The following is a 23,863-nucleotide window of genomic DNA, read 5'->3' on the forward strand; positions in this document are numbered from 1 at the left end:
ATAAACAGACACAAAACAGAAGGGTTATAGTTGCCTTCTCCAATGGCTGTGCTAGCTTGGACTGATGGAAATTGTAGTACAAAGTAGCTGGAGCGCACTGTATTGAAGAAGGCTGGCTGGCCTATAGGCATCATTAAAGATGAGAATAATTGGCATTCTACCCTTCACCACAATATTGTATATAAAAGTACTAAGACATTTCTATACAATATTGTGAAGGATGCAACAAAAATTACTATGCTGTAATATTACAGAAACTACATTTTTTACAAACAAGGAAGCTTCTTGATATTGTCAAGAGCTGAAATAAGGGATGTAGGCTTCGTCTTTTTAAAGCAAAAACACATTTTAAAGCTGCTGTGAAACAACAGATGTGATAGAAGTTAACGTCTGCTCAAGCCCTTGCAGCCAAAGGAACTCAACTGTTTTAGTTACCGTACATGAAGCAAAAATTCATGTGCTTGGGTGTGTGTGTGTGCACATGCACATGTGCCTATGCATGCACACACCAAGAGGGACTAATAGAAGGAATCATACCCATACATTTCCTAGAGCTTCTTCGACTAGAAAACTGATTTAACACAGATGTCCAGTCACTCAGTGAATCCATAGTATAAACAACTTCCACAAAGGACACCCGAAAGATGAAGTTCCCTTCTCTTCCCACGAAACCTGAGCAGATAAAGTAGATCTTGCACTTAAGCTGCTAAATGTATACATGATCTTATTAGGTAAGCCTCAGCCCCAAGACAAGTAAAAATAGCACCTTCGAAAAGGAATATGCTAAATCCTTGGAAACACCTTCCATTGGATATTTAGCATCATACTTCCACACATTCCTTTTCAGTTTGCCCATGCAAGTTGCCAAAAGGCCTCTACCCCTGTAGCAAAAAAACATGGAAGCCAGTTAACATTTACATGCTCTTTACCCTATGCAACACCTTCACGTAGCAGTGCCACTGCTGCATGGTTTGCACTAATAGTTCCTGATATACTTTGGCATCCAACCGGCAACACGTGTGCTGCTACTGCTACTGCTTGAACACGCAAGCCAGCATCACCGCGGATACAACCTTTTCATCAATCTAAGCAGGCAAATGGTAATCTCTAAACTAGCTCGGAATTAGAAGGGCAAAATAGAAGTTATACTTGCTTTATGTCTGTATAGGAAGAGTATCGTGCCGAAAAATGAAAACACCACTAATAAGCAAAACTCTATGGGCATTCAATAGTAGCCTTTCAAATGACTTGTATAAAATGGGATGCCAATAATATGTACCTTCCTTTGTGGTAATCTGCAGCATATTCTTACCTTGACTGTCCATTCTCCTCTGATGAAGAATAAATGTTTTCCATTTCTTCCGTGTTCAAACCGAGCTCAGAGCCATAGCTTTGCTGTACAAGCTGCCAGAATTCTTGCTTGGTCAGTCTCTGGAAAACACAAAACAAAAAATTAAGTACGCTTGGTCGGTAACCACAGTAGATGGCTTGTCTTTTAAAGTTATACCCTATTTAAGCAGAGGTAACAAATGCTCTTATTCACTTAAAAAAAATAATCCCAGTTGCTAGTAATGTTCAATCTATGATCCACAGTATATCTAGCTGCATTTCTAAGTAAAAAAGTGAAACAGAGCTTCCGTTCTAACACCCATTTTCAACTCTAACATAAAACTAACAATACAAACCCATCATTATAGATTAATTATCTTTAAGATAGTACACTCCCGGTACTTTTCCTTATGGCTATTGGGATCCAAGACCACTATAGTCTTTGCCCCCTCCCACCCCAATTCCTGAAATTTTTTTTTTTAAAAAAAATCTTCTCCAAGTCGTTTTAACTGCTGTGAACAGCTGCATCCTCTCAGCTGACATTAGTTGTACAACAATACCACAATCCCTTCTTAGCCAGCTGTCTACAGGTCAAGTGGCTTCTTCACTCAACTGCTGAAGAGGCCCCAAGCATAGTGACAACAGCAAAATAGCATGTGAACCAAAGCAATGTAGAGTTACCCAACTCAAACACAGGAGTCAAAGATAGCTCACTACGTTAACCAAAAAAATCAGATCCTACGTTGATCATGAATTAGCCATCACTGAACTGTTTTCTCATTTGTCTCCTCTCTTGCCAGAACATATTCACAAACCTACCTTGAAATGATGTACTAAGATTACATGTTTAATGTTAAAGCAGGACACACAGGGTGGTATAAAATTCACTAAAGCATATGTACGCTTGCCATTTGTACCTAACTACTGACAAACATCAGGGACGCAGGTGGCGCTGTGGGTTAAAGCCTCAGCGCCTAGGACTTGCCGATCGAAAGGTCGGCAGTTCGAATCCCTGTGGCGGGGTGCGCTCCCGCTGCTCGGTCCCAGCGCCTGCCAACCTAGCAGTTCGAAAGCACCTCCGGGTGCAAGTAGATAAATAGGGACCGCTTACCAGCGGGAAGGTAAACGGCGTTTCCGTGTGCGGCTCTGGCTCGCCAGAGCAGCGATGTCACGCTGGCCACGTGACCCGGAAGTGTCTCCGGACAGCGCTGGCCCCTGGCCTCTTAAGTGAGATGGGCGCACAACCCCAGAGTCTGACAAGACTGGCCCGTACGGGCAGGGGTACCTTTACCTTTACCTTTACTGACAAACATCAGAAGCATTAAAAAACTTTCCAAATATGCTTTCTCCTAGCTTAGGAGAAATAGAAGATTTCCTCCGTCTCATTGAGATGTGACACAATAGCGTTGTGAACTGCACTTTCTGTTCACTGCGAATGGCCAGGATTGTTAACTAAAGAATCTCAATGGTCCTTAATGACCAGAAATGTGGTTTTTGTTTTTTTTCTGATAGCCAGAAGGCTTTTATTGGCCTATGGAATATAGTACCAATCAGAATCTGGAAGACGACAGCTCTCAGAGTTAAGGGAATAGTCTGAAAGCACATGATGCGACAATCTTTTTGAAGTTAAGCATACCATGGGCTCTGGTCAGGATGAAGATTGGAGACTGCCTACAATCTATATTAAGCTACTTTCGGTTTCATTGTAGAATAGCAGCAGGTTATAAATGTAATAAATAAGAAGAGTTGCCGAGAAAGTTTGGAGCTAGGATTTGAATTTTAAATGGAGAGAAGATCTCTCTCTCTCTCTCTCTCTCTCTCTCTCACACACACACACACACACACACACAGAGAGAGAGGGGGGGGGAGAATCTGGAGGTACAGGGTCCCTCTCTGACACAGGGATACAGGGTTAGCAGACTAGCTGCCTGTCGTAGCCTTGTATTTGCTACCAGTATTCTCTGCTTGTATATTTGTAAATAAATAACAAAAGGTGTCACAAGTCTGTAATGCACTCATTCAAAATACATCAGTTCTAAAGAAACTAAACTCTGTAACATAGCCAATACCAAACATTCCAGAATTTCTAAATTCAGACGTTAACAGAGGAGGCAAGCAGCATGAGGCCTATGCTTTCTTCCCCTTTTTCGCCATTATTTTTTTATCCCTCTTTGCCTGTACGTATTTGTTTATATGACCTTGAGTGTGGGCCAGTTGACATTTCACGTGGCGGTCACATTTGCTGTGGTAAATAACTGAAACACCCAATAGCCTGTTCCCACAAAACAGTCTAAGCAAAATTATGATTTAGCTATGGCTTACACTGCGCTACTCAGTTCAAAATGTTAATCCTAGCATACATAGTTCAAAATGTTAGTCCTAGCATACATAGTCCCAAGGTAGTGAGGTACGGTATGTCTGTCTCTCTCGTTAACTTTTAGGAAGAATCTAAAAACATTTCTGTTTACTTAGGTATTTGGTGGCAGAAAGATCTTTTCCTGGCAATACTGGAATTACTGAGTGAGTTATTGGGTTTTTTAAGAAGTTTTATTTTTAGAAAATTGTTTTTAAACTGCTTTTAAAAGTTTTAGCTGTATTATAAGTTTCATAAAAACAACAGCAATCTTGAGAAACCTGAGAGCTCTGAGTTTCCCACTGTAGGTGCTGCCCTGTGCAAATTGTAACCAATGAATTCATATATTTTCCATTTCATCTATTAAAAGTATTGCCATTTCTATAAATATGCTTCTCAAAATGTGGAGGAAATGAGATTTTAAAAATAATTATACTTGTCTTCTCTGTACTTGCATTGTTGAGAAGAACTGATATGCCATTCAAATGAACTTTGGCCCTCCAAGAAGGCAAGACAGCTACTGTACAATCAAGGGTCTTTCGCAGTCAAAGTACAGGCAGCTGGTTTTGAAGATAAGTAAACTGAGAGAATCTCAGATGAATGACCAACCATACTGTTATGTGCTCCCCACTTCCTCAAGCAGCGAAAAGCTCCAGGGGCACAGCAAAAGAATTTAGCCTCCTTTGGACATGGGAAATTTAGTGACAGATACAACAGAGCGCATCTGCTCACATGGGAGGGTTTTTAAGTCCTTCACCCAGCCGCAGTCTCCCTACTCCTCATGTCCCATCAAGGCCCTTTTGCTAACATAAAGCAGCTGGTCTCAGATTTCCCAAGACAACTTATCCCAGTTTTATCCCCTCATACCACATCAATGTACAACACTGATGAGGCCTCCTCTGAAACGACTAAAGTGAGAAGGGCATGGAAATGTACTGTTCCATGCATAGAACTCAGAGTAGTAATAGCACTAGGATTGGCTTTCTAATATTTGATTTTATTTACAACAGGAGTGGGGAACCTCCTGTGGCCCCCCAGATGTTGCTGGACTCCAACTCCCACTGGTCATCCTGGCTGGAGCTAGTAGGAGCTGCCCCAATACATCTGGAGGATCGCAAGTCCCCTGACCCTGATTTACAAATATACAGACATTCCTTCATCAGACAGCAAGTCCCTAGAGAACTATTTGTGCATGCTTCACCAAGTTCTCCCTCTACCTGGCTTTATTCAAATTGTGTGGGGGTTTTTCCTCCCACCTCCAGAAACACACCCCTTGTGCACAGCACTGGTCATAGATGCCACCATTGTAAATGAATTGGTCATTCAGGAAATAGCTACACCCATTAAAGGAATATTAAGGTTCTCCCCCCCTAAATCCCAACTCTAATCAGGTGATATACCCACTAACAAGAATCAGACAAGCAAACTCACGTTTATGCTCCAACTATACTGTGTAACTCATTCACCACAAGAACTCAAGCTTTCCTAATGAATTAATGGTAACTACGGTATTTGCCATTCATATGAAGCCAGTAGAAAATATTTGCTCAAGCATGCCACGTAAGTCAGAATGTATAGCAGAAAACTTTCCGTCAAATAATATATTCACAAGTTACCAATACACACAAAATGCTCCCTCAGAAGAATACAGATTTAAGATTAGTAGGTTTTTCACGCAAGACTTAACCCACTCTCCCTGCATCATTCACCTGCAACCTGCCACACAAAAAGAAAATGAAACCTTACATTTGCAGTTCCATAATGTAGGCAACTTCAGAGTGGCATTCAGGAAACTGGACACATCTTCGGGGAAAAGTTGGCAGAGAGCACTTCAACAACCTCCCGTGGGTTTAAAATCATTGCATAATATTCAGGATTTCCTGAAGTGCCGAATAACCCTCTCATGGCCACATGGCTTACAAGCTGGTCCAGGCTATACAAGTAGAATGTAATAAAAAGGAAGATCACTGCCCCCACCCCCCGTAGACAAATGCCTCCGCAATATAGTGGCAAACAACCTGGATTGATCAAGAGGTCATGAAGGAAAGCGCTGGAGAGAAAGAGCTGCATTTATGTAACTTCCTACTATAGGCACTTTGCAAGCTGCTGAAAAATGGGCAGGTCTGTTTTCAGAACTGGAAGTGGGACGTGCTTTGCTCAGTTCCTGGGGCCCTCCCACTAAGAAAACAGGTAAGCAGGTTATATGAAAACATACGGCTCAGGATTCCTAAGAATCTATCGAGTAGGTGCCTCCCCACCGCAGAACACCTGGATAGACAGGAAAACAGATGTGGTTACCCGGCTTTTGAAAGACTTTATCTTCTGCTCCTCGTGCACAATTCATTTAAAAATGCCTTAAGTCTCTAACACTATCTCAGGGGAGCTGCTTCCAAGGCTGCTTAGTACACTAATGCTGCTATTAGTTCCACTCAAAGCCGGTCAAGCCACAGTTTGTTGCAGGGAAAGAACACGGACAGCATTCCTGGGCAGAGTTTCCTTATCAGGTTTCTCTTTAACCCTTTCACTAACATGCACATACATTAGGGGGGCGGGGAGTGCAGGCTATAAATAGAGGGGGAAATCACACTTGACTAGAAGGCCCAGAAAGCCCAGCCACTTCTGAAAAAGCAAACCGGTACCGACCCTTCCAGAGTAGACCAGTAAGCACTGACAAGGCACCCTTTGCCATGTCTGCCCCTCAACTTGCCTTCCTTTCTAGGCTGGCGAAGCAGCTGCTGTGATTAAAGATTCACACTGCTTATGATTTTATTATATGATAATTTAATAATTATACAGCATTTGCTGTATAATTTGATAATAACAGCATTTGCTGTGAAACTCTTCATCTTCCAGAAAACTGCAGATTCAGGATTGTGAAACCCTGTACAGGACATCATGAATAAACTGAAGCGCAATCCAGACAAGACTGAGGCACTGTTAGTGGGCAGTTCCCTAGACCAGATAGATGGCAGGTTGCCTGCTCTTCATGGGGTAACACTCCCCCTGAAGGACCAGGAACATAGCTTGCTTTGGGTGCTTCTGGGTCCTTTGCTGTTGCTTGTGGCTCAGGAAGTTTCAGTGGTGCAGAGTGCCTTCTATCAGCTTTGGCTAGTGGCCCAGCCATGTCCCTATCTGAGCAGGGATAGCCTAACTTCTGTCATCTATGCTCTGGTAAATTCTAGGTTAGATGACCACAACACATTATACATAGGGTTGCCTCTGAAGATGGTTCAGAATTCAGCAGCTAAGGCAAGACAGTTCAAGCATATGACATCCTGGCCTGACTGCACTGGCTACCAATTAGTTCCTGGGCCCAATTCTATGTGCTGGTTTTGACCTATAAAGCTTTAAATGGATCTGGACTGCAATACCTCAAGGACCGCCTCTCTCCATATGAACTGACCTGGACCCTTCTTTGTGTGCCTTCTTCTTTGTGTGCCTCCTCCACAAGAGGTCTGGAGGGCAGCAACATGAGAATGGGCCTTTTCTACAGCAGCTCCCTGTTTATGGAATTTTCTCCTCAGGGGGGTTTGGCCAGCGTCTTCATTATACACCTTCAGGCGCCAGGCGAAAACAGTTCCTCTTCAGCCAGGCCTTTGGCTGATTGCTATCTTAGAGGCCTTTCAAATGTTACATACCTTGAGGCACCAGGCAAAAACATTCCCTTTCTCCCAGGCCTTTGGCTAATTAAACAATCTATGGCTTTTTAAACTGGGGTTGGGGAGGGATAATTGTTTTTGTTTGTTACTATGTTATGAATTTTTGTGTTTTTAAATTGTAAACTGCCCCGTGATCCTCGGATGAAGAGAGGTATAGAATGTAATAAATAAATAAATAGTTTATTAAATTTGTATTGATGAAAACAATCATTTATATATATGCCTTCCACCCACAATAAGTAGAGGTGTGTGTCTGCCTGCCTGCCTGGTAACAACCACTCTCCCTGGACACATTTAACTTTGCTTGCTATGGAAGGAATTCCTTTTGTTGATGTTTCTTAAGTCTATAGCCTTTATGGTTGTGAGAAGATACCTCCAGCCTTCAAAAACGTGAATCCAGCATTAAAATACCTCTGCAGTTGCATATGCAACTCCGCAGGCATGAGCTATCTTTTGCTAAGAATGTAAGAGCCCCGACGCTCTTACCAAACACCTGATGCTGAACCAAAACAACGATCTCCCTAGTCCAGCATCTTGTTTCTCACACTGGCAACCTTATGCCTCTGGGTCCCGCTACTGTTTTACAGCACCTGGTATTAAAAGGAATGCTGTCTAATCCTGTTGTGTCAGTTCTCTTCAGTTTCTCTAACCAAAACACTAAAGCTGGCCAGTAGTCGGGGGGAGGGGGGAATCCCCTCAATCACAGGAAGATTATGGGTGAACAAGAAACACCTAAAAATATCCAACAGCTGTAAAAAAAAAAAGAATACATGGAAAACTTACAATAGGATGATCTAGGTAGAAGAAAACACACACAAAGTACCTAATTCCCAATGTATTTCAAACACAAGAGAAGAGCTGCTTCACAAAAAAGACAGTGGATTTGTTCACCAATTCAAGAGAGCTATCTTTTCTCCTAAATACTTTTCTCAGAACCTTACCAAATGGGTAAGCAGATTCAGTTTAGGGTTTGGATGACACATTAAACTGTGGCTAATCAAAAGCAAGCAATAGCTTTCCATCTTCTCGTTGTCATGTTACACTGACAAGCATGGAAACACAAGGCTCAGTGTAGCTCCTTCTCATCCCACCTAACAAGTTAACATGATGTTTGAATGTGGCCAGTGTGTTTGAATTCTCTCCTGTATTAAAAATAAATAAATTCCTGAACAAACTAGTACGCTTAAGAGAAGCTTAGAAGTTTGGGTTTTTATTTTGTTTTTACGTGAGAGAGAATACTTCAACATGTCATCTTCCACCTGCTACTTGAAACAACCTATTTTATGGAAGTAGTGTGCCATGTGGCATTTCTAAACATGTTTAGAACTGCAGTTTAAGTCTTTCTAAGAATATTTTTAGAATAAACCAAAACCTGTTTAAGGATTCAATTCAGTTTTTAAAATAAATATGCCTAAATCCCTCACTTGTAAACGATTACGTTTGGTAACAGGTAAGTCCAGGGGCCATGCATGGACTCTTTCTAGGCCACATCCTCTCAGCAGCCCTAACTCTGCAGCCTCCTTGGGTGCTTTTGCCTGTCCTTGCTTTTCTGGAGGAGACATGTATGCATAGAAACCTCTGACCTCTGACCTTTGGTGTGTGCACAGAAACCATGGCTGGAATGCAGCCTACTGTATGGTGCAGGGATGGGGAACCTGTGGCCACTAGGTTATTATTGGAATCCCAACAGCCCCAGCCAGCCTGGCTAAAGGTCAAGGATGATGGGAGCTGAAATCCAGCAACATATGGAGGGTCACAGGTTCCCCATCCCTGCTACATAGGTTAAGAGTCACATGATCTAATGCTCTACCTGTTTTGGCCTCTGGCTTAACCCACTGCTGACATGTGGCCCACAACAGGTTGCCCATGAGGGAAATACAATGCTCAGGCTGAAAAAGATTTCCTATCCCTTCTTTTCATATCCTTATAGATCACAATATGCTTTTGTTATGATTGTTTTTTTTGTGTGTGACTAAGATCTCTCCACATCCCAAAGCAGAACTACATCAGGCCTCATGCCAAACCTTGGTAGGCATTATAAAAAGGTAAAGGTAAAGGTACCCCTGCCCGTACGGGCCAGTCTTGACAGACTCTGGGGTTGTGCGCCCATCTCACTTAAGAGGCCGGGGGCCAGCGCTGTCTGGAGACACTTCTGGGTCACATGGCCAGCGTGACATCGCTGCTCTGGCGAGCCAGAGCCGCACACGGAAACGCCGTTTACCTTCCCGCTGGTAAGCGGTCCCTATTTATCTACTTGCACCCGGAGGTGCTTTCGAACTGCTAGGTTGGCAGGCGCTGGGACCGAGCAGCGGGAGCGCACCCCGCCGCAGGGATTCGAACCGCCGACCTTTCGATCGGCAAGCCCTAGGCGCTGAGGCTTTAACCCACAGGAGCACACAATTCAGAGCCTTGGGCTTACACTGCCCTCACGTGCCCTCGTGTGAAGGCAAATCACTCTCTAACGAAACCTAATCTGATGCAAAAAGTAATGCAACATAAGGCTCTCAAGAACCTACAAGCACTAAAGACCATTACCTTCCTTCTCTCCAACCCTGTTATATAGTAGAGATGTTCAACTTCCATTTATGCCCTTTCCCCATGACATTATGTTTTTCTAGCTCTTATTTATGAACCAAATATCACCAAGAAGGCCAGAGCACTAGGCAGGGTACCTACCCCAGCTATCATCTCAAGACTGACTTTACTGCCTGCCACAGGTATAGACTTCTTATTGTGACAAATCTTGCACTGAATGTTTTTAAAATTAACATCTAGTCACCTTTACTGTTCTAAACCACACCAATCTTGCACACAAGCACCCTTATGCACTTGATAAAGGTAAAGGTAAAGGTACCCCTGCCCGTACGGGCCAGTCTTGACAGACTCTGGGGTTGTGCGTCCATCTCACTTAAGAGGCCAGGGGCCAGCGCTGTCCGGAGACACTTCCGGGTCACGTGGCCAGCATGACATCGCTGCTCTGGCGAGCCAGAGCCGCACACGGAAACGCCGTTTACCTTCCCGCTGGTAAGCGGTCCCTATTTATCTACTTGCACCCGGAGGTGCTTTCGAACTGCTAGGTTGGCAGGCGCTGGGACTTGATATGCACTTGATATCCAGTGCTAATTTTTCAAGAATGCATAACTTAACAAATGCAAGTCTTGTAGAGTGCAAGGGCAAACAACTAGCAATATATGTTAGATTTCAAGCATTTTAAAAAATGGCCAGTGCAGACATTTCCCAAGCATATCAAAGCTTACCTTCTCCAACAACGAATTCTGCCACAATCTAAAGATATTGAGGTAGCTTCTGTCTCTGGCACTGAATGAAGTAAAGAAAAACTGCAAAGAAAAATGACAATCGTGTACAATTTGTAAAATGATCTGAATGTTGCATATCCTCATCCCAAGGAAAATACATGGAACTAAGGGTACATGATTTCAGTTGGATTTTGTTTCCATTAATAAGGCTGTCCCCATCCGGGTGGATTTCAGAGGACAACTTAACACACATCTGTTCACATAGGCATTTGGGGGAGGTCCGTTATTGAGAAGGACTATTTCTGACGCTGCTGCTGAGCTGTTTTGATTGGCATAATACATTTTTTAAATTGTGCTTAAATTAATTACTTACTTCACCAAACCTTTATTAGGCATTACAAGTATAGGTCATCATAAAACTTAATAAAACAGCCATGTAAAATATATAATGACACAGATTTTAATTGGGATTTCTTCCCGCTAAATAATACTATTGACAATAATACTATTGACAAACATTCAGCCACCCTTGCAGTTACTTCCATGTTAACGTCAGACAGATAGAATCTGATATTTTCATTGTGCCATGGTGTTAGACTACCCAAAAAGGGGGATAGCACATGTTTGTACAATGGACAGTAGAAAAGGATATGCTCTACAGTGTCCAGCACATTCAAATGATGTCTATCATTTTGGGGATATTTAAATATCTGCCTTTGACAAAAGCTGAGGGGGAAACGTTCAGTCGTGTTAACATAAAGGCCTGCTTTGGACTGGAATTATTAATTTTGAGATATAAGTGACCTTGTTATCTGTTGTATTTAAACCATAGAACTTGAGGGAGCAAATTTTATTTACAGCTGACTCGATGTTTTGTTTTTCGATATCCCTTAATCTGGTTTGAATATTACAATAAATATATTGCTCACTTGAATTATACAAGGGTCCCAAGTCAATACCAATATATCTGATTTTGCTATGTAAGAGTTGGAATCCTCTGGATTTATAAGAATCCTTAAGTAAGTCAGAGAGCAGACTCAAAGGTTGGCAATGGAAATGGCAACACAACCAGTATTTTATAGTGCTATCCCACACCCAATATTCCATCATGTGTATACCTAGTTCTTCACACATCATCTCATACTTGATTGAACTTGGGAGCCCCAGGATATGTCTTAAGAAACTTGAGTGTATCTTTTACAAATCACTATTATATGCTTGTATCCATATTGGGATCCTAAAAAGTAGCTGGGATGACACTTTAGCTTAAAAAATGTGTGTATTTTAAATTAATTGTTTTATGGTTTTCTTGTGTGTGCTCATCATCCAGATATTACAGGATGAGAAGTATATTTATAAATATAATAACAACATAAGATGTTTACATTGAGATGCTATACAAATCTAATCAGAAATAAGTCCCACTAAGCTCAACAGGGTTTACTGCCACATAGGTCATCAGGACAAATGGGGCACTACCCCATTAACTTCAGATAGCCCCCACTTATATTGAGTCCAGGGGGTTGCAGTGGCTGTCACTTTCCTCTTCCTTAGTGTCAGTGTTGCCAATGTAGAACTCAGCCAGGTAAAGAATGGAGGCAAAACTAGATAAGCAGGGGGACAAATTAGGAGGTAGCAGCAACTGATCAGGAGGATGCAAGAGGGATCCAGATGACAGCAGATCCACCCACCTCAGAAAAGCACGCATTTGCAATCCTGACATTCCCACAAAGCAAGGAAGTCCTGCAAGTGAGCTTGCCGCGCCTTGTCTTTAAAAGCATGGCTTGTGGGGTGTGGAAACAATTGGGGCATCATCATTTTTTACATCCAGTTCTTAGCATCTTGTTTGATTCCTGAACTCCTGAACTGTCTGATTCCTGAACTCCTGAACTGTGTGTCTGCTGCTTAGCTGGTACTGTTACATGCTTGAATAAATATCTATTTTCCCCCCTTACACATAAGAATCTCTGTCTGTGTGTGCTGGGCAAGAGCCAGGACAGTTCAACATTTTTTAAGAAAAAGAGTAAAGAATAAATTAAAGAGCATCACACCTTCTCCCCTTCAGTTGCTATCTGGATGGCATTTGGGATGAGCCGAGCTGTCTTCTCTTTTGTCATGAAGGTGATATCCTTCAAGGCGATAGAAATCTGAAGTTCAAGAACACACATGAAGTAAAACAATGTAAGACCTCAGACGAAAGCTATAAAGAAATAGTATGTCATAGTATGTAAAACATTGGTTTTCAGACTTGCTAACCACAAGGAACCTTTTCTATATCAGCTTGTCTGCAGCAGAACCTTCTAGGTGTGGCAGAGAATTCTGGGCACAATAAAAAGTGGGGTACAGATCACTTTAGGAAAGTAAGGACTAGCCCAAGACATTTTGCTGCCTGAGGCAAAGGTGGGTCCCTCCCCCACCCCATGTCCAGAAGCCAGTCAAACTGGCAGTTAAATATCACTTTAACATTGGCAATGGGACAGCATCTATCACCACACTTGAGGAAGAGCAAGGCCACCTCAGCCAGCCACCTCACTTTGCCTAATGGTAGGTCAATCCCAATTTTGCTGCCCGAGGTCATTGTCTCACTATGCCTGATGGTAGGGTCAGTCCTGAGGAGTCATTGCAGGCACATGCACATACACACACACACACACACACAGAGGCCTTACTGTGGTCTCCCATCGGAAGATGTTGCTGTGGAAACAGAGCCAGTTTTCAGAAAGATACAGGCGTCCTTGAAGGAGGATATCCTTCTGGAGAGCACAGGCATAATCTAAAAAGGGAAATGATAAAAGAGTGTATCTTTTTAACAGAGCTCAGTTAAACTCATGATTTAGCTTAGCAGCAATGTTGTGCTCCTAAGGAACTTCAAGCAGCTTTAAGTATCTTGTGGGTGGTTGTTGAAATGAAGGAAATTTTCTTCATTTGTCAGAGGGATACCTGAAGCATTTCATATTCTGAGCAGCTTCAGGAAAAAAAACCTTTTAAAGAACAGCGTACAACTATTTTAAGATGTGAGGAAAATTAACATGTGCTTCATTCCTCAGTAAACCTACATGCTTGGCAAAACTTCAAAAACAGGTTGAGGAAAAAAGGCATTTCTGTGCTGGAAAAGGGATATCCTTGAAACTTAAATGCATCTGAAGTGATGTATCTGACTCTGCTCTTTTACAGAATGGTCATCAGGTTAAGCCTAATGTTGTCTGCTCGTAGTCTGGATGCCCACAGACTTACATAATTTAAAAGGTGAGCTCACTGTGGAAGTGCATTCACCAGGTTTTATTTAGGTATAACATCTTCTCTCCCATAATGAATTGAGCAGAAACTGGTTCTGCCAGTTTGCAACAAAAGATTGACTGGAAGCTGGTGACATCATTACTTCCAGAACCAGTTTTTCCAAGGTTACACACTTGAGGGCCAAACTGCTCCTAATGTTATATGTGTGAATGCAGTTAATGTGTCCTCTTTTATTTTTAATAGCAGCTGCTGGGAGGAGCAGGAATGAAACTCTGTTACATCCTTTCCCTCCATTCCCATGGTCCTGATGTCAGACACAGACACACGTAAGTTACTGTAGGCCCCAGGAGGGAAACAGCCATTAATAATGGCATTAATAATGGCAATTTCCCTCCTGGAGAAAACAGCAGCTTTGAGGTATGGGCATTTTTCACAGGGATCATGACATGGAGAGAGAAGAGAATAAAACTTAAAACTGAAACCCTGCAAAGCACATATTCTGCTTTCCAACTCTGGCCCCTCCTCAAGATACCAAGATTTACCCAGTTCTAAAAAATTTCCTCCTGTTACAGGCAGATTGAGGAAGCAATCCAAACCCAAGATCTGCTGGGATGAGCCAGGTTTGGAATAGGCAGATCTCCAGCTGAGTCGAGGCTCAGCTGGGCCTACATCAGCTGAAATTCCTCATCCTTGCTCAGATGGATGTATGCCAGTTTAAGTGATCCATCCCAACTAAGGGATTAAAGGTAAAGGTAAAGGGACCCCTGACCATTAGGTCCAGTTGTGACCGACTCTGGGGTTGCGGCGCTCATCTCGCTTTATTGGCCGAGGGAGCCAGAACAGCGCACGAAAATGCCATTTACCTTCCCGCCGGAACGGTACCTATTTATCTACTTGCACTTTGACATGCTTTCGAACTGCTAGGTTGGCAGGAGCAGGTACCGAGCAACAGGAGCTCACCCCGTCACGGGGATTCGAACCACCGACCTTCTGACTGGCAAGTCCTAGGCTCTGTGGTTTAACCCACAGCGCCACCTGCGTCCCTAACTAAGGGATTAGCAAAGGCTAAAAAGAGCCATTCTGGGAGAGAGGCAAGGGGAGACCCAGTGTCTTTTTTCTAGAAAAACAGGTGCCAGTACCCACCATGAAGTTACTGTAACAAGTGCCATACTTTTAAAAAGAGGTGCTGGTACCGTGTACCCTTGAGTACCTCCTGAGGAGAAAAGCACTGGGGAGATCTACAGTAACCCATTGCAAACTCTGTTCAGCTCGGTCACCCACAGGAAGTGACACTGGCAAAAAAGAAGAAAAGTTTGGATTTTATATCCCGCTTTATCACTACCCGAAGGAGTCTCAAAGTGGCTAACATTCTCCTTTCCCTTCCTCCCCCACAACAAACACTCTGTGAGGTGAGTGGGGCTGAGAGACTTCAAAGAAGTGTGACTAGCCCAAGGTCACCCAGCAGCTGCATGTGGAGGAGCGGGGAAGCAAACCCAGTTCACCAGATTATGAGTCTACTGCTCTTAACCACTACACCACACTATTTAAAAGGCTTGTTTTCCCTCTGCTAAGCTCAGGCCACCTCAGCCATCAGTAGCCCCTGTCCTTCAGGGGGTAAATTACACAGGCATAATATACCCCAGCATAAATCAGGCTTGCTTCTTGCAGCTCAGATTGCCCTGCCCATTTTACAAATTGTTCAGACTTCACACTGAACTTGAGCCCTAAAAGTAGAAACTTATGAATAAATCTGCATCAGTGTCTACTGCTATCCAAAAACCACACATTTTTGCCACCACCTGTTCCAAAATAAAGTGCCTCCGTATCACTGGAACCTGGCAATCTGAACAGATAAAACAAAAACTTTCAGGGATTAGGACTCAAAGGCTGCTTTAATAATTTGAGCCTCTCCATCAAATGCACTAGCTCTGAGTGGGACAGGCTTTCTCCCTATGCAGACAGTGCTTCTCTCATTGAGGAATAATTATTTCCAAACGCTATGCATTCTAATTTATTTATCTACGGTATGTTAAAAGCTTCTATATGCTTCTCAAGGCCAAATTGCCTAACAAATCAGTTTACAAATCAATAAGCATATACAAACGAAGCACTACAAGCATTGAAAGCCAATTACATCAAAAAATAGAATACAAAACTAGCACAGAGCAAGCAGTCCTTTTAATTCAGCATCAAAAGTTGACCTTAAAAGGGCATGATTTAAAAGGGGGGGTTGCTGTTTAAAAGTTGTTAAAGGCCTACCTAACATCACTCAGAGCAGAATTCCAAAACTGGGAGACCACCGCAGAAAAGGCAGTGTTCTATGTACCTGCAAGCCTAATAGTTTTTACAATAGGGCTTCCATACGCCTGGATTTTCCTGGACATCACCGGGATTTCAAAGGTAGAGATGACATCCTTGGGAATTTCCAAAATGTGGTGCTTTGTCAACAACTTTGGGGTTTCCCTAAGAAAACCTGGTTTTTTTTTCTTTTTGAAATATGGCAGCCCTATTTCACAGGCACCTGAGTAGTATGAGGGTATGAGTAGGTTAATGTGTGTGCATGCAGTCCATAATATAACCTGGTCCCAACCATTTAGGACTTTAATGTCATCACCAGCACTTTGAATTGGGCCCAGAAACACACTGGTAACCAGTGCAATTGGGTAAGTACAGTGGTGCCCCGCAAGACGAACGCCTCGCAAGACGGAAAACCCGCTAGACGAAAGGAGGCGCTTCGCAAAACAAATTTCCCTATTGGCTTGCTTCGCAAGACGAAAATGACTTGCGAGTTCCTGCGGGGTTTTTTTCCTCCCCCCCCCCTTTTTCTAAGCCGCTAAGCCGCTTATCAGCTGATCTGCTAAGCCGCTAAAAGCCGCTAAGCCGCTAATAGCGCTAATCCGCTAATCCGTCAATGGGCTTGCTTCGCAAGACGAAAAAACCTCTAGAAGAAGAGAATCGCGGAACGGATTCTTTTCGTCTTGCGAGGCACCACTGTATATGTTTAACACGATCTGACCTCCTGGCCCCAGTAGCTAGACAGCTGCATTCTGTACTAGTTGTAACTTCTAAACTATCAAATGCTAGCCCATGTAGAAAGCTTTGGAGTAGTCTAGCCTGGCAATCTCTAGTGCATGAATAATTGTGGCACGGCCCAACATCTCTTAATAGGTTCACGGCAAACAAACTGAAGCTGATAAGAAGCAGCTTCAGCCCCCACAATCTGGGGGCTGCACACCCAAGCTGCAAACTTGGTCTTTCAGGGCAAGTGCAGTTCCATCAAGGATTGGTTGAACACCTCCATCTGGGGTAATCTGCTTTCCTATTCACAGCATATCTGTTTTAGCCGGCTTAAGCTTCAACTTTTAGGAGTAAGAAGGAAGGCTTCAAGGACAGAGGGCGTGGTGTCATTGAGAACTGTGCTTTCGGCCTTTTTTCAGATTAAGTACTAGCTCTCCTCCCATTCTTTATTCTTTAAAAGGTTTTGTTCCTTTTTTATCATATGTAATAGCTCCCGACTTCGCGTCACATATTGGAGAATAACAGTTGATACTGCTGTAGAGTGCAATACAGTAAAGCTTTAAGGTCAGAGTAGGAAACATTTTAATGAATAACAACATTTCCTTTGAATACAATACTATGACTTTGCACTGTCCTTAACTTGCATTGAGTGCAGCCCATGCCTAATCCGGCTGTTTACTCTTCAAATTCAGAATGGTTGTCATATGGAAAGTATGCCTCACACAAAGAGCCAAATTGCTTGCTTGCTTGCTTTCCTACACCAGTGCAAACGGCAGCTTGGAATTTTAGAATAAAGTGGAATTGTTTACTACAGACCATACTAATTCTCTATTGGATATGGGCTATTTTAAAACTTCAGAAAATGTTTCAGTAAGGATGTCTTAAAAATGAGATCAAGTTAGCTTGTGTCATGGGCGCATTTGAAAGCTGTGCAAAATACACAAGGGAGATATGGAGGATTTGCAAAGGGATGAAATGAAAGGGCAGGGCCTTGTTGAACATTCTGAGAACAAAAGGCAAATACATCCAGAAGATTAAAGAGCAAAATGTCAGCGCTGTTCAAGCACAGAGAAATTAAAGGCAAGCAAGTAAGGCACAAATGAAATGAAATTAGCAAGAAGATGTTCTGCAAGTACAAATGAACTGGAAACTGACTGCCCCCCCCCCCCCCCCAAGATCTCTTCTTAATCTGCTGTTTGAACTTCTTGAAAATGTTTCAACATTATGGCAAGGTCCAGAGATCCAAGGCTAGGGATGGGCAAATATGTCAGTTTTGGTTTCTCTCCATTTCTCATTTTTCTTAACATCAGTTAAGTTCCCTTTTTAAAAAAATAAGTCTTCATGAAAATTCACTAGCATTTCAGTGCTAATTCCTCCTAATAGCATATAGACATTTCTGTATTCAATTTGGTCAGATACGTGCATTTTTGCAAAGCAATTTCTCCTAATATAAACCATCATTGTAGACATTTTTATGCACACTTTACCCTAGAATGTGCATCGCAAAATTCCGAAAAGTGTGAATTTCAAATAACAGTTGGGTTTCAGTTTACATACTGGGGAAACCCAGCCAGATGGGTGGGGTATAAATAAATTTATTACAGTGGTACCTCAGGTTAAGTACTTAATTCGTTCCGGAGGTCCGTACTTAACCTGAAACTGTTCTTAACCTGAAGCACCACTTTAGCTAATGGGGCCTCCTGCTGCCACCGCGCTGCCGGAGCCCGATTTCTGTTCTCATCCTGAAGCAAAGTTCTTAATCTGAAGCAGTATTTCTGGGTTAGCGAAGTCTGTAACCTGAAGCGTATGTAACCCGAGGTACCACTGTATTATTATTATTATTATTATTATTATTTTATTTCAGAAAGCGTGCTTCAAGGAAGGCGTCCTTTAAGTTGTTTAATTTTCTTCACAACAAAGCATTCAGTATTTTTGGCATTACGTTTCCAGGTTACAAGGTTCAAATTTGCTTTAAATATAAAAATGCAGTTTGTAGCTCCACTCATAGGATGGAACGTTTCCCTCTTACCTACTACAAGCCTTTCCAAATCTGGCAGGTGCGAGAATTGTCTCTTAAATTCCTCATTCCTATATTTGTAAGTGGAGCTTGAGATCTGCAAAAAGAAAAGGTTCAAGAAAAAAAGGGGTTTTTGTGTTTTATTATCATCAAAGCCTTGCAGAAAAACAAGTGTCAGAATTAACGCAAGTGCACAGTGTCCACACCCAGTGAATTAACCATGCACTGTCGCCTTAAGCACAACCCAGTCTCCAGCCTTCCCTTTGATCTGGCAGAAACCCTCCTGAAGTTCTGACGCCCCCTGAATCCCAGCCATGAAGTTGTACATTGAGTTTGCATGCCATACCCAAGGTTTAACAGACAACACAAAAGGAAATTACTGTTATCATCTCATTGTGCAATGTGCACTTATGAAATATAGCAGTCTGAACGTATCATAGATATTAATGCAAAATGCAAAAGCAGCTGTACTCTGCTATTGGAATCCTGGCTGCCTTCCATCTGTAGAAACGTGCACAAGGCTGAGATGTGGATGTGAGATAAAGCCACAGAATGTGGGTGTGAGATAAAGACTCCGCCTATGTGGCTCAGGACATCTCAGACTGTTTCCAAGGTGTGGAAAGGAGCAGTGGAAAGGAGCTGTGCTGTAGCAACTCCCACATTTCCAAGGTAGCATAAGAAGAGGTCATAGAGGCCTTCCCTGGTAGAAATAGCATGTGCAAGTTAGTACCTCACTTGGGATTCTGGAAGCGGCAGCTCAGCCCCTGGCAGAAAATGACATTCCATGAGGACCTAACTAGTCTCCTTCCCTTCCTTGTGCCCTAGCATGGGGAAGCTCTGGCCCAAAGACTAGGCCTCTGGATTTGACCTGCAAGGCCATTCTGGGCAAACGGCACCCAGCTGCCAGTCACGTGGTACCATATGACATCAGGCACTGAGATCTGCTATTTCCATAAGCACAAAGTGCTAAAGTAAGCAATAAGGGAACTCATATCTTTAGTCTTGGCACCGTGAGACCACAGTGCTAAGATCGGAGATAAGCCTCTACCTAGTTTTTTTAGAAGATGCAAACAAGAAAAAAGGCAGCAGGTACAAAAAGCCTCTACCTCCTCTTTAAAAGGCAACTAGCAAAGACTTTTATCCAATTAAGATAAGCTTCTACTACTGCTTTTTTAATATAAAAGAAAAAGCAAAGGTTTACCTCTGATCTCAGAGATGTGGGACTTTAGAACAAACTTTGGAGATGTGCCTGTGCCTGCTACCATGGCTTTCAACTTTAGAGTCACCTGGCATCCTATGATTCATACAACATCCGTAATTAACAGGCAGGTGGTCCTCACCTTGCTTTCAAAATGGTCTAAAGCGTATGGCCCAGTTCTGGATCCACCACTCCAGCTTTACCTTTTACCTAGTTCACTCCCCCCCCCTTCCTTAAGCTAAGCTGTTTCAGAGTATTGGTGCAAAATGATGGGCAAGATTCAACTAAATAGTTGTGCTGTTAGAAACCAGCACAGCAAGTCCCACTAGTGCAATAAGGCTTTCCCTCTTCCCAGCTCAGGGTGTGTGTGTGTCAGTAGAACACCCAGAACAGCATGTTTGGGGGGGGGGGAGAGGGGAGAGTGTTCCAAACAGCCATGCAGAAATACTTGCACTGATGGAACAATCTTCTAACAGCTACTTTGAATTCCACCCAACATCTTTAATGTAGAAGTGGAGAACCTGTGGACCTCTAGTGGAGAGCCAGTGTGGTGTAGTGGTTAAGAGCAGTAGACTCGTAATCTGGGGAACCGGGTTCGCGTCTCCGCTCCTCCACATGCAGCTGCTGGGTGACCTTGGGCTAGTCACACTTCTACGAAGTCTCTCAGCCCCACTCACCTCACAGTGTTTGTTGTGGGGGAGGAAGGGAAAGGAGAATGTTAGCCGCTTTGAGACTCCTTCGGGTAGTGATAAAGTGGGATATCAAATCCAAACTCTTCTTCTTCTTCTTCTAGATGATGCTAGACTGAAATTACCATCATCCCTCACCTTAGGAACCTGCTGGCTAGGACTTATGGGAGTTGAGGTTCAATACCAGGAAGGCCACAAATCCCACCCACCCTGCTTTAATCGATTCAGCCAGAAATCTCACAGAATAAGTGGCAAACACTGGCCAGGTCCTACTAATTTTCTTCTATGTTTAATACTGCAGAGGATTAATATAGATGCTGCATGTATTCTGTTCATTCTTGCAGGTCATCGTGTGAGATATACATCATTTTAGAGTTCTTTAAGCTCCCTTTGGAACACCAAAGAGGATTTATCCACTAGCAAGCCGATTCACCGTAATTGCCCCTGGGTAAACAAAAAACTTCTGCAAGCACGCTTAGATTATCACAATACTCAGGCCAAAGCAACACTGCTAAAAATCAGCACTCCGGGGGAGTCTTTTCAAAGCTAAAACTGCACAAACTAAATCCCTTGAGCCTCAGCACTGCTAAATCACACCAGGCCTCATCTACAAACCGCTTGCAGGTGTATAAATCTATGACTGTTTTCCCATAAACTGAACAAAGACTACCAAAAATGCAATTGTTTCGAAGCAGAAGATACAACGTCTAAGACAAAGAGAAAAGATATATAGCTTAAAATCGTGGAAAAAGCAGTGGAATGTGTAGGATCTTAAATACGCAAAGCTTTTTATCTTGTGTCTTGTATTCTTCAGCATAATCCACATGCTGCTTTTTCCAAGCCTAATGATATTTTAGTACAAAAGGCATGTTTGTGGTGGAAGGACAATTAAGATACTCTCCTTCAGTTGGAATTAAAGCGCTTAAAGTCAGGAAAACAGCAAAAGCTTCATACAGCGCTTAGTTGGGACTATAGCATCTTAATATATGCATAGCTGTTATTTTGTGACCACAATATCAAGGTGTGTGAATGAGCCGCCGCAGATCCACCATTTATAAAAAGAGCTTCAACTTCACCTCAGATAAAATGTTTTTTCGCTGGAGCCAGCTGCACATCCAGATGAGAATCAGCTGAATTGAAACATCTTTATCCTTCAAGCTTTAGAAGAACCAGGCCTGTGTGTTCTACTTACATGCATTTTCTGTTCCTCTTCATTTCCCCTGAGCTGCTCTGGAGAGGATAGTCTCCTAAGCAGAGGGCACTCTTCCAGAGGGCTAATGGCAGACAGAGGCCTGGGCATTAGTGTGATTATGTCCCAGTCTTTGGCTCAGCCCCCCTGTTACTTGTAGAGGCTGAAGGAGAAAGATGTTGGAAAAAAATCAGATTAACTGTGCAGTGTTTGGGCAGGTGAGATTTTGTTGCCTTCAATCAGACCAGGAAAACATTCCCAGTATAATCAAATAAACTAATTTTCAGAAACATTTATGCCAGATGACACAACATCAATAATCATTTTTGTTAAGATTCAGATTAACGAAACACTGTAGTATTTAAGAGAATGGTATTACTTCACCAGGTACACAAGAGAAACAAACCATTCAAGGTCACATTGCAGAGTATCTTAGAAACCCTGGCTCCAAGTCACTGAATTGTAGACACATTTTTTTTTAAAATGCCCACACAACACACAGATAGGGGAAGAAAAAAGGATGGGTGGTATTCTACTAAACAGTTAGACTAGTGTGCTCTGCAGTGTTCCCAGCCTCAATGATCAATCTGGTAAATCTCAAAGATTACAATCTAAAAAAACAGCAATATGGCTGCTGGCAGCTGCTAGGCTATCCAGAGCAGAATGCCTGAAAATATATTTGTGGCATAAAGATGTATGGAAGCTGGCAACTACAGAAACGATAACACCACAATATAAAGGTTTCCAAAGGTTTAGAAGATCTGGAACATGTTTAGAAAAAAATTAAACAAATCCAGAACAGTAGTAATGTGGGGCTTTATCATTTATACCAATACAAATAACCTCCATGACTTTTTGGCATGTCCACTGCAAGAAATATAGAACACTTCATGTTTCTACTAAAAGGTGTCTCCACGTATCTTCCAATTTTCATGACAAATTTTGAGGATGGGTACATGCCTCCTTTGTCATTTCTGATGGGGATGTGGGCTTGAGAGAGCATATTTGTTTCAAACCACGTACCGTCATGTGATCTGGGTCCAGTAGGTGTTAGAATTTAATCCGTGCTTGGAGTGTTAAGACTAGGTGCGTTAAGTCAGACCCTGTGCATTAAGGTGTGCTTGACACTGCTAATCCTTTAATTAAGACAAGTGTTGAAAGGTTAACTAAGCTGGCTAACTTCATTGTGAGGAAATTGCCTGGGCTGGTGGCCCATTAATAAGACTACAGAGGATCAGAGGAACTCTGTGTGGTGTGAAACATCAAATGGGTGAGGCCCCTCTTCTTCAAGAGATGAAGCCAAGTACTTTAGGTTAGACGCTTAGGGTTCAGAGCCATGATGTGACAAATGAGTTATGTGATCTAGAAGCTGAAGAAAAGCTGCAGGCAGGCCCAGCCATGGCAGATGTCTGTTTGAATCCAGGGCTATGCCTATGGGAGAAGCAAGACCCTCTTGGAGTGTAATATTGAGAACCCTTCCATCATGGACTCAGGTTGTATATGTGTGTAAATAAACCATATATCATAAAGACACCAGAGTCTGTGCTGCGCTTCATTTTCAGAAGCAAACACAAACCCTGGGTAAGCACACCTGGAACGTCGCACAACTCTGAGATTGGGGTGGTGTGTAACAAAAAATTTAACAGCCTTGAGACTGCTGTGGGAGGAGGTTTAAAAATCTCTTAATAAATAAATCCTTGCCAGTCAGTAAATGTTTCATAATAATTTCATCTAGTTTCTTTTTGTTCATGCAACAGCTCAACATCTTGCTTATCAAGACAGAAATCAACACTCCGTTCTTTTAAGAATTCTCCATCATGCAGAGATCTTAAAGTCTGCATACCAATCCAGTCAGTCAGTTCAATTACAAAGAAGATAGGATGTCAGCAAAGGACCAGTATGCTCCTGGAATTTTAA

At 42.6% G+C, this 23,863-nt stretch overlaps 1 protein-coding gene across 4 annotated transcripts in view; it reads right to left on the reverse strand.

Annotated features, from left to right (window-relative positions):
- Positions 1-23,863, reverse strand: part of GRAMD1C (GRAM domain containing 1C) — a 58,836-nt gene that overhangs the window by 21,658 nt on the left and 13,315 nt on the right. For 2 of the 4 annotated variants that reach the window (XM_079973754.1, XM_079973753.1), the window contains exons 2-7: positions 21,950-22,109; positions 18,883-18,967; positions 13,268-13,371; positions 12,650-12,745; positions 10,599-10,679; positions 1,313-1,431 (exon numbers count right to left, since the gene is read on the reverse strand). In XM_079973754.1, the coding sequence (XP_079829880.1) occupies positions 1,313-1,431; positions 10,599-10,679; positions 12,650-12,745; positions 13,268-13,371; positions 18,883-18,967; positions 21,950-22,057 (593 nt within the window). In that variant the 5' untranslated portion in view covers positions 22,058-22,109. The remainder of the gene's footprint in view (positions 1-1,312; positions 1,432-10,598; positions 10,680-12,649; positions 12,746-13,267; positions 13,372-18,882; positions 18,968-21,949; positions 22,110-23,863) is intronic. The other 2 variants (XM_079973752.1, XM_079973751.1) reach the window with 1 other exon arrangement.

The sequence above is a fragment of the Podarcis cretensis genome (genome assembly GCF_951804945.1).
Source record: "Podarcis cretensis genome assembly, chromosome: 4".
In the NCBI taxonomy this organism is placed as follows: Eukaryota; Metazoa; Chordata; class Lepidosauria; order Squamata; family Lacertidae; genus Podarcis; species Podarcis cretensis.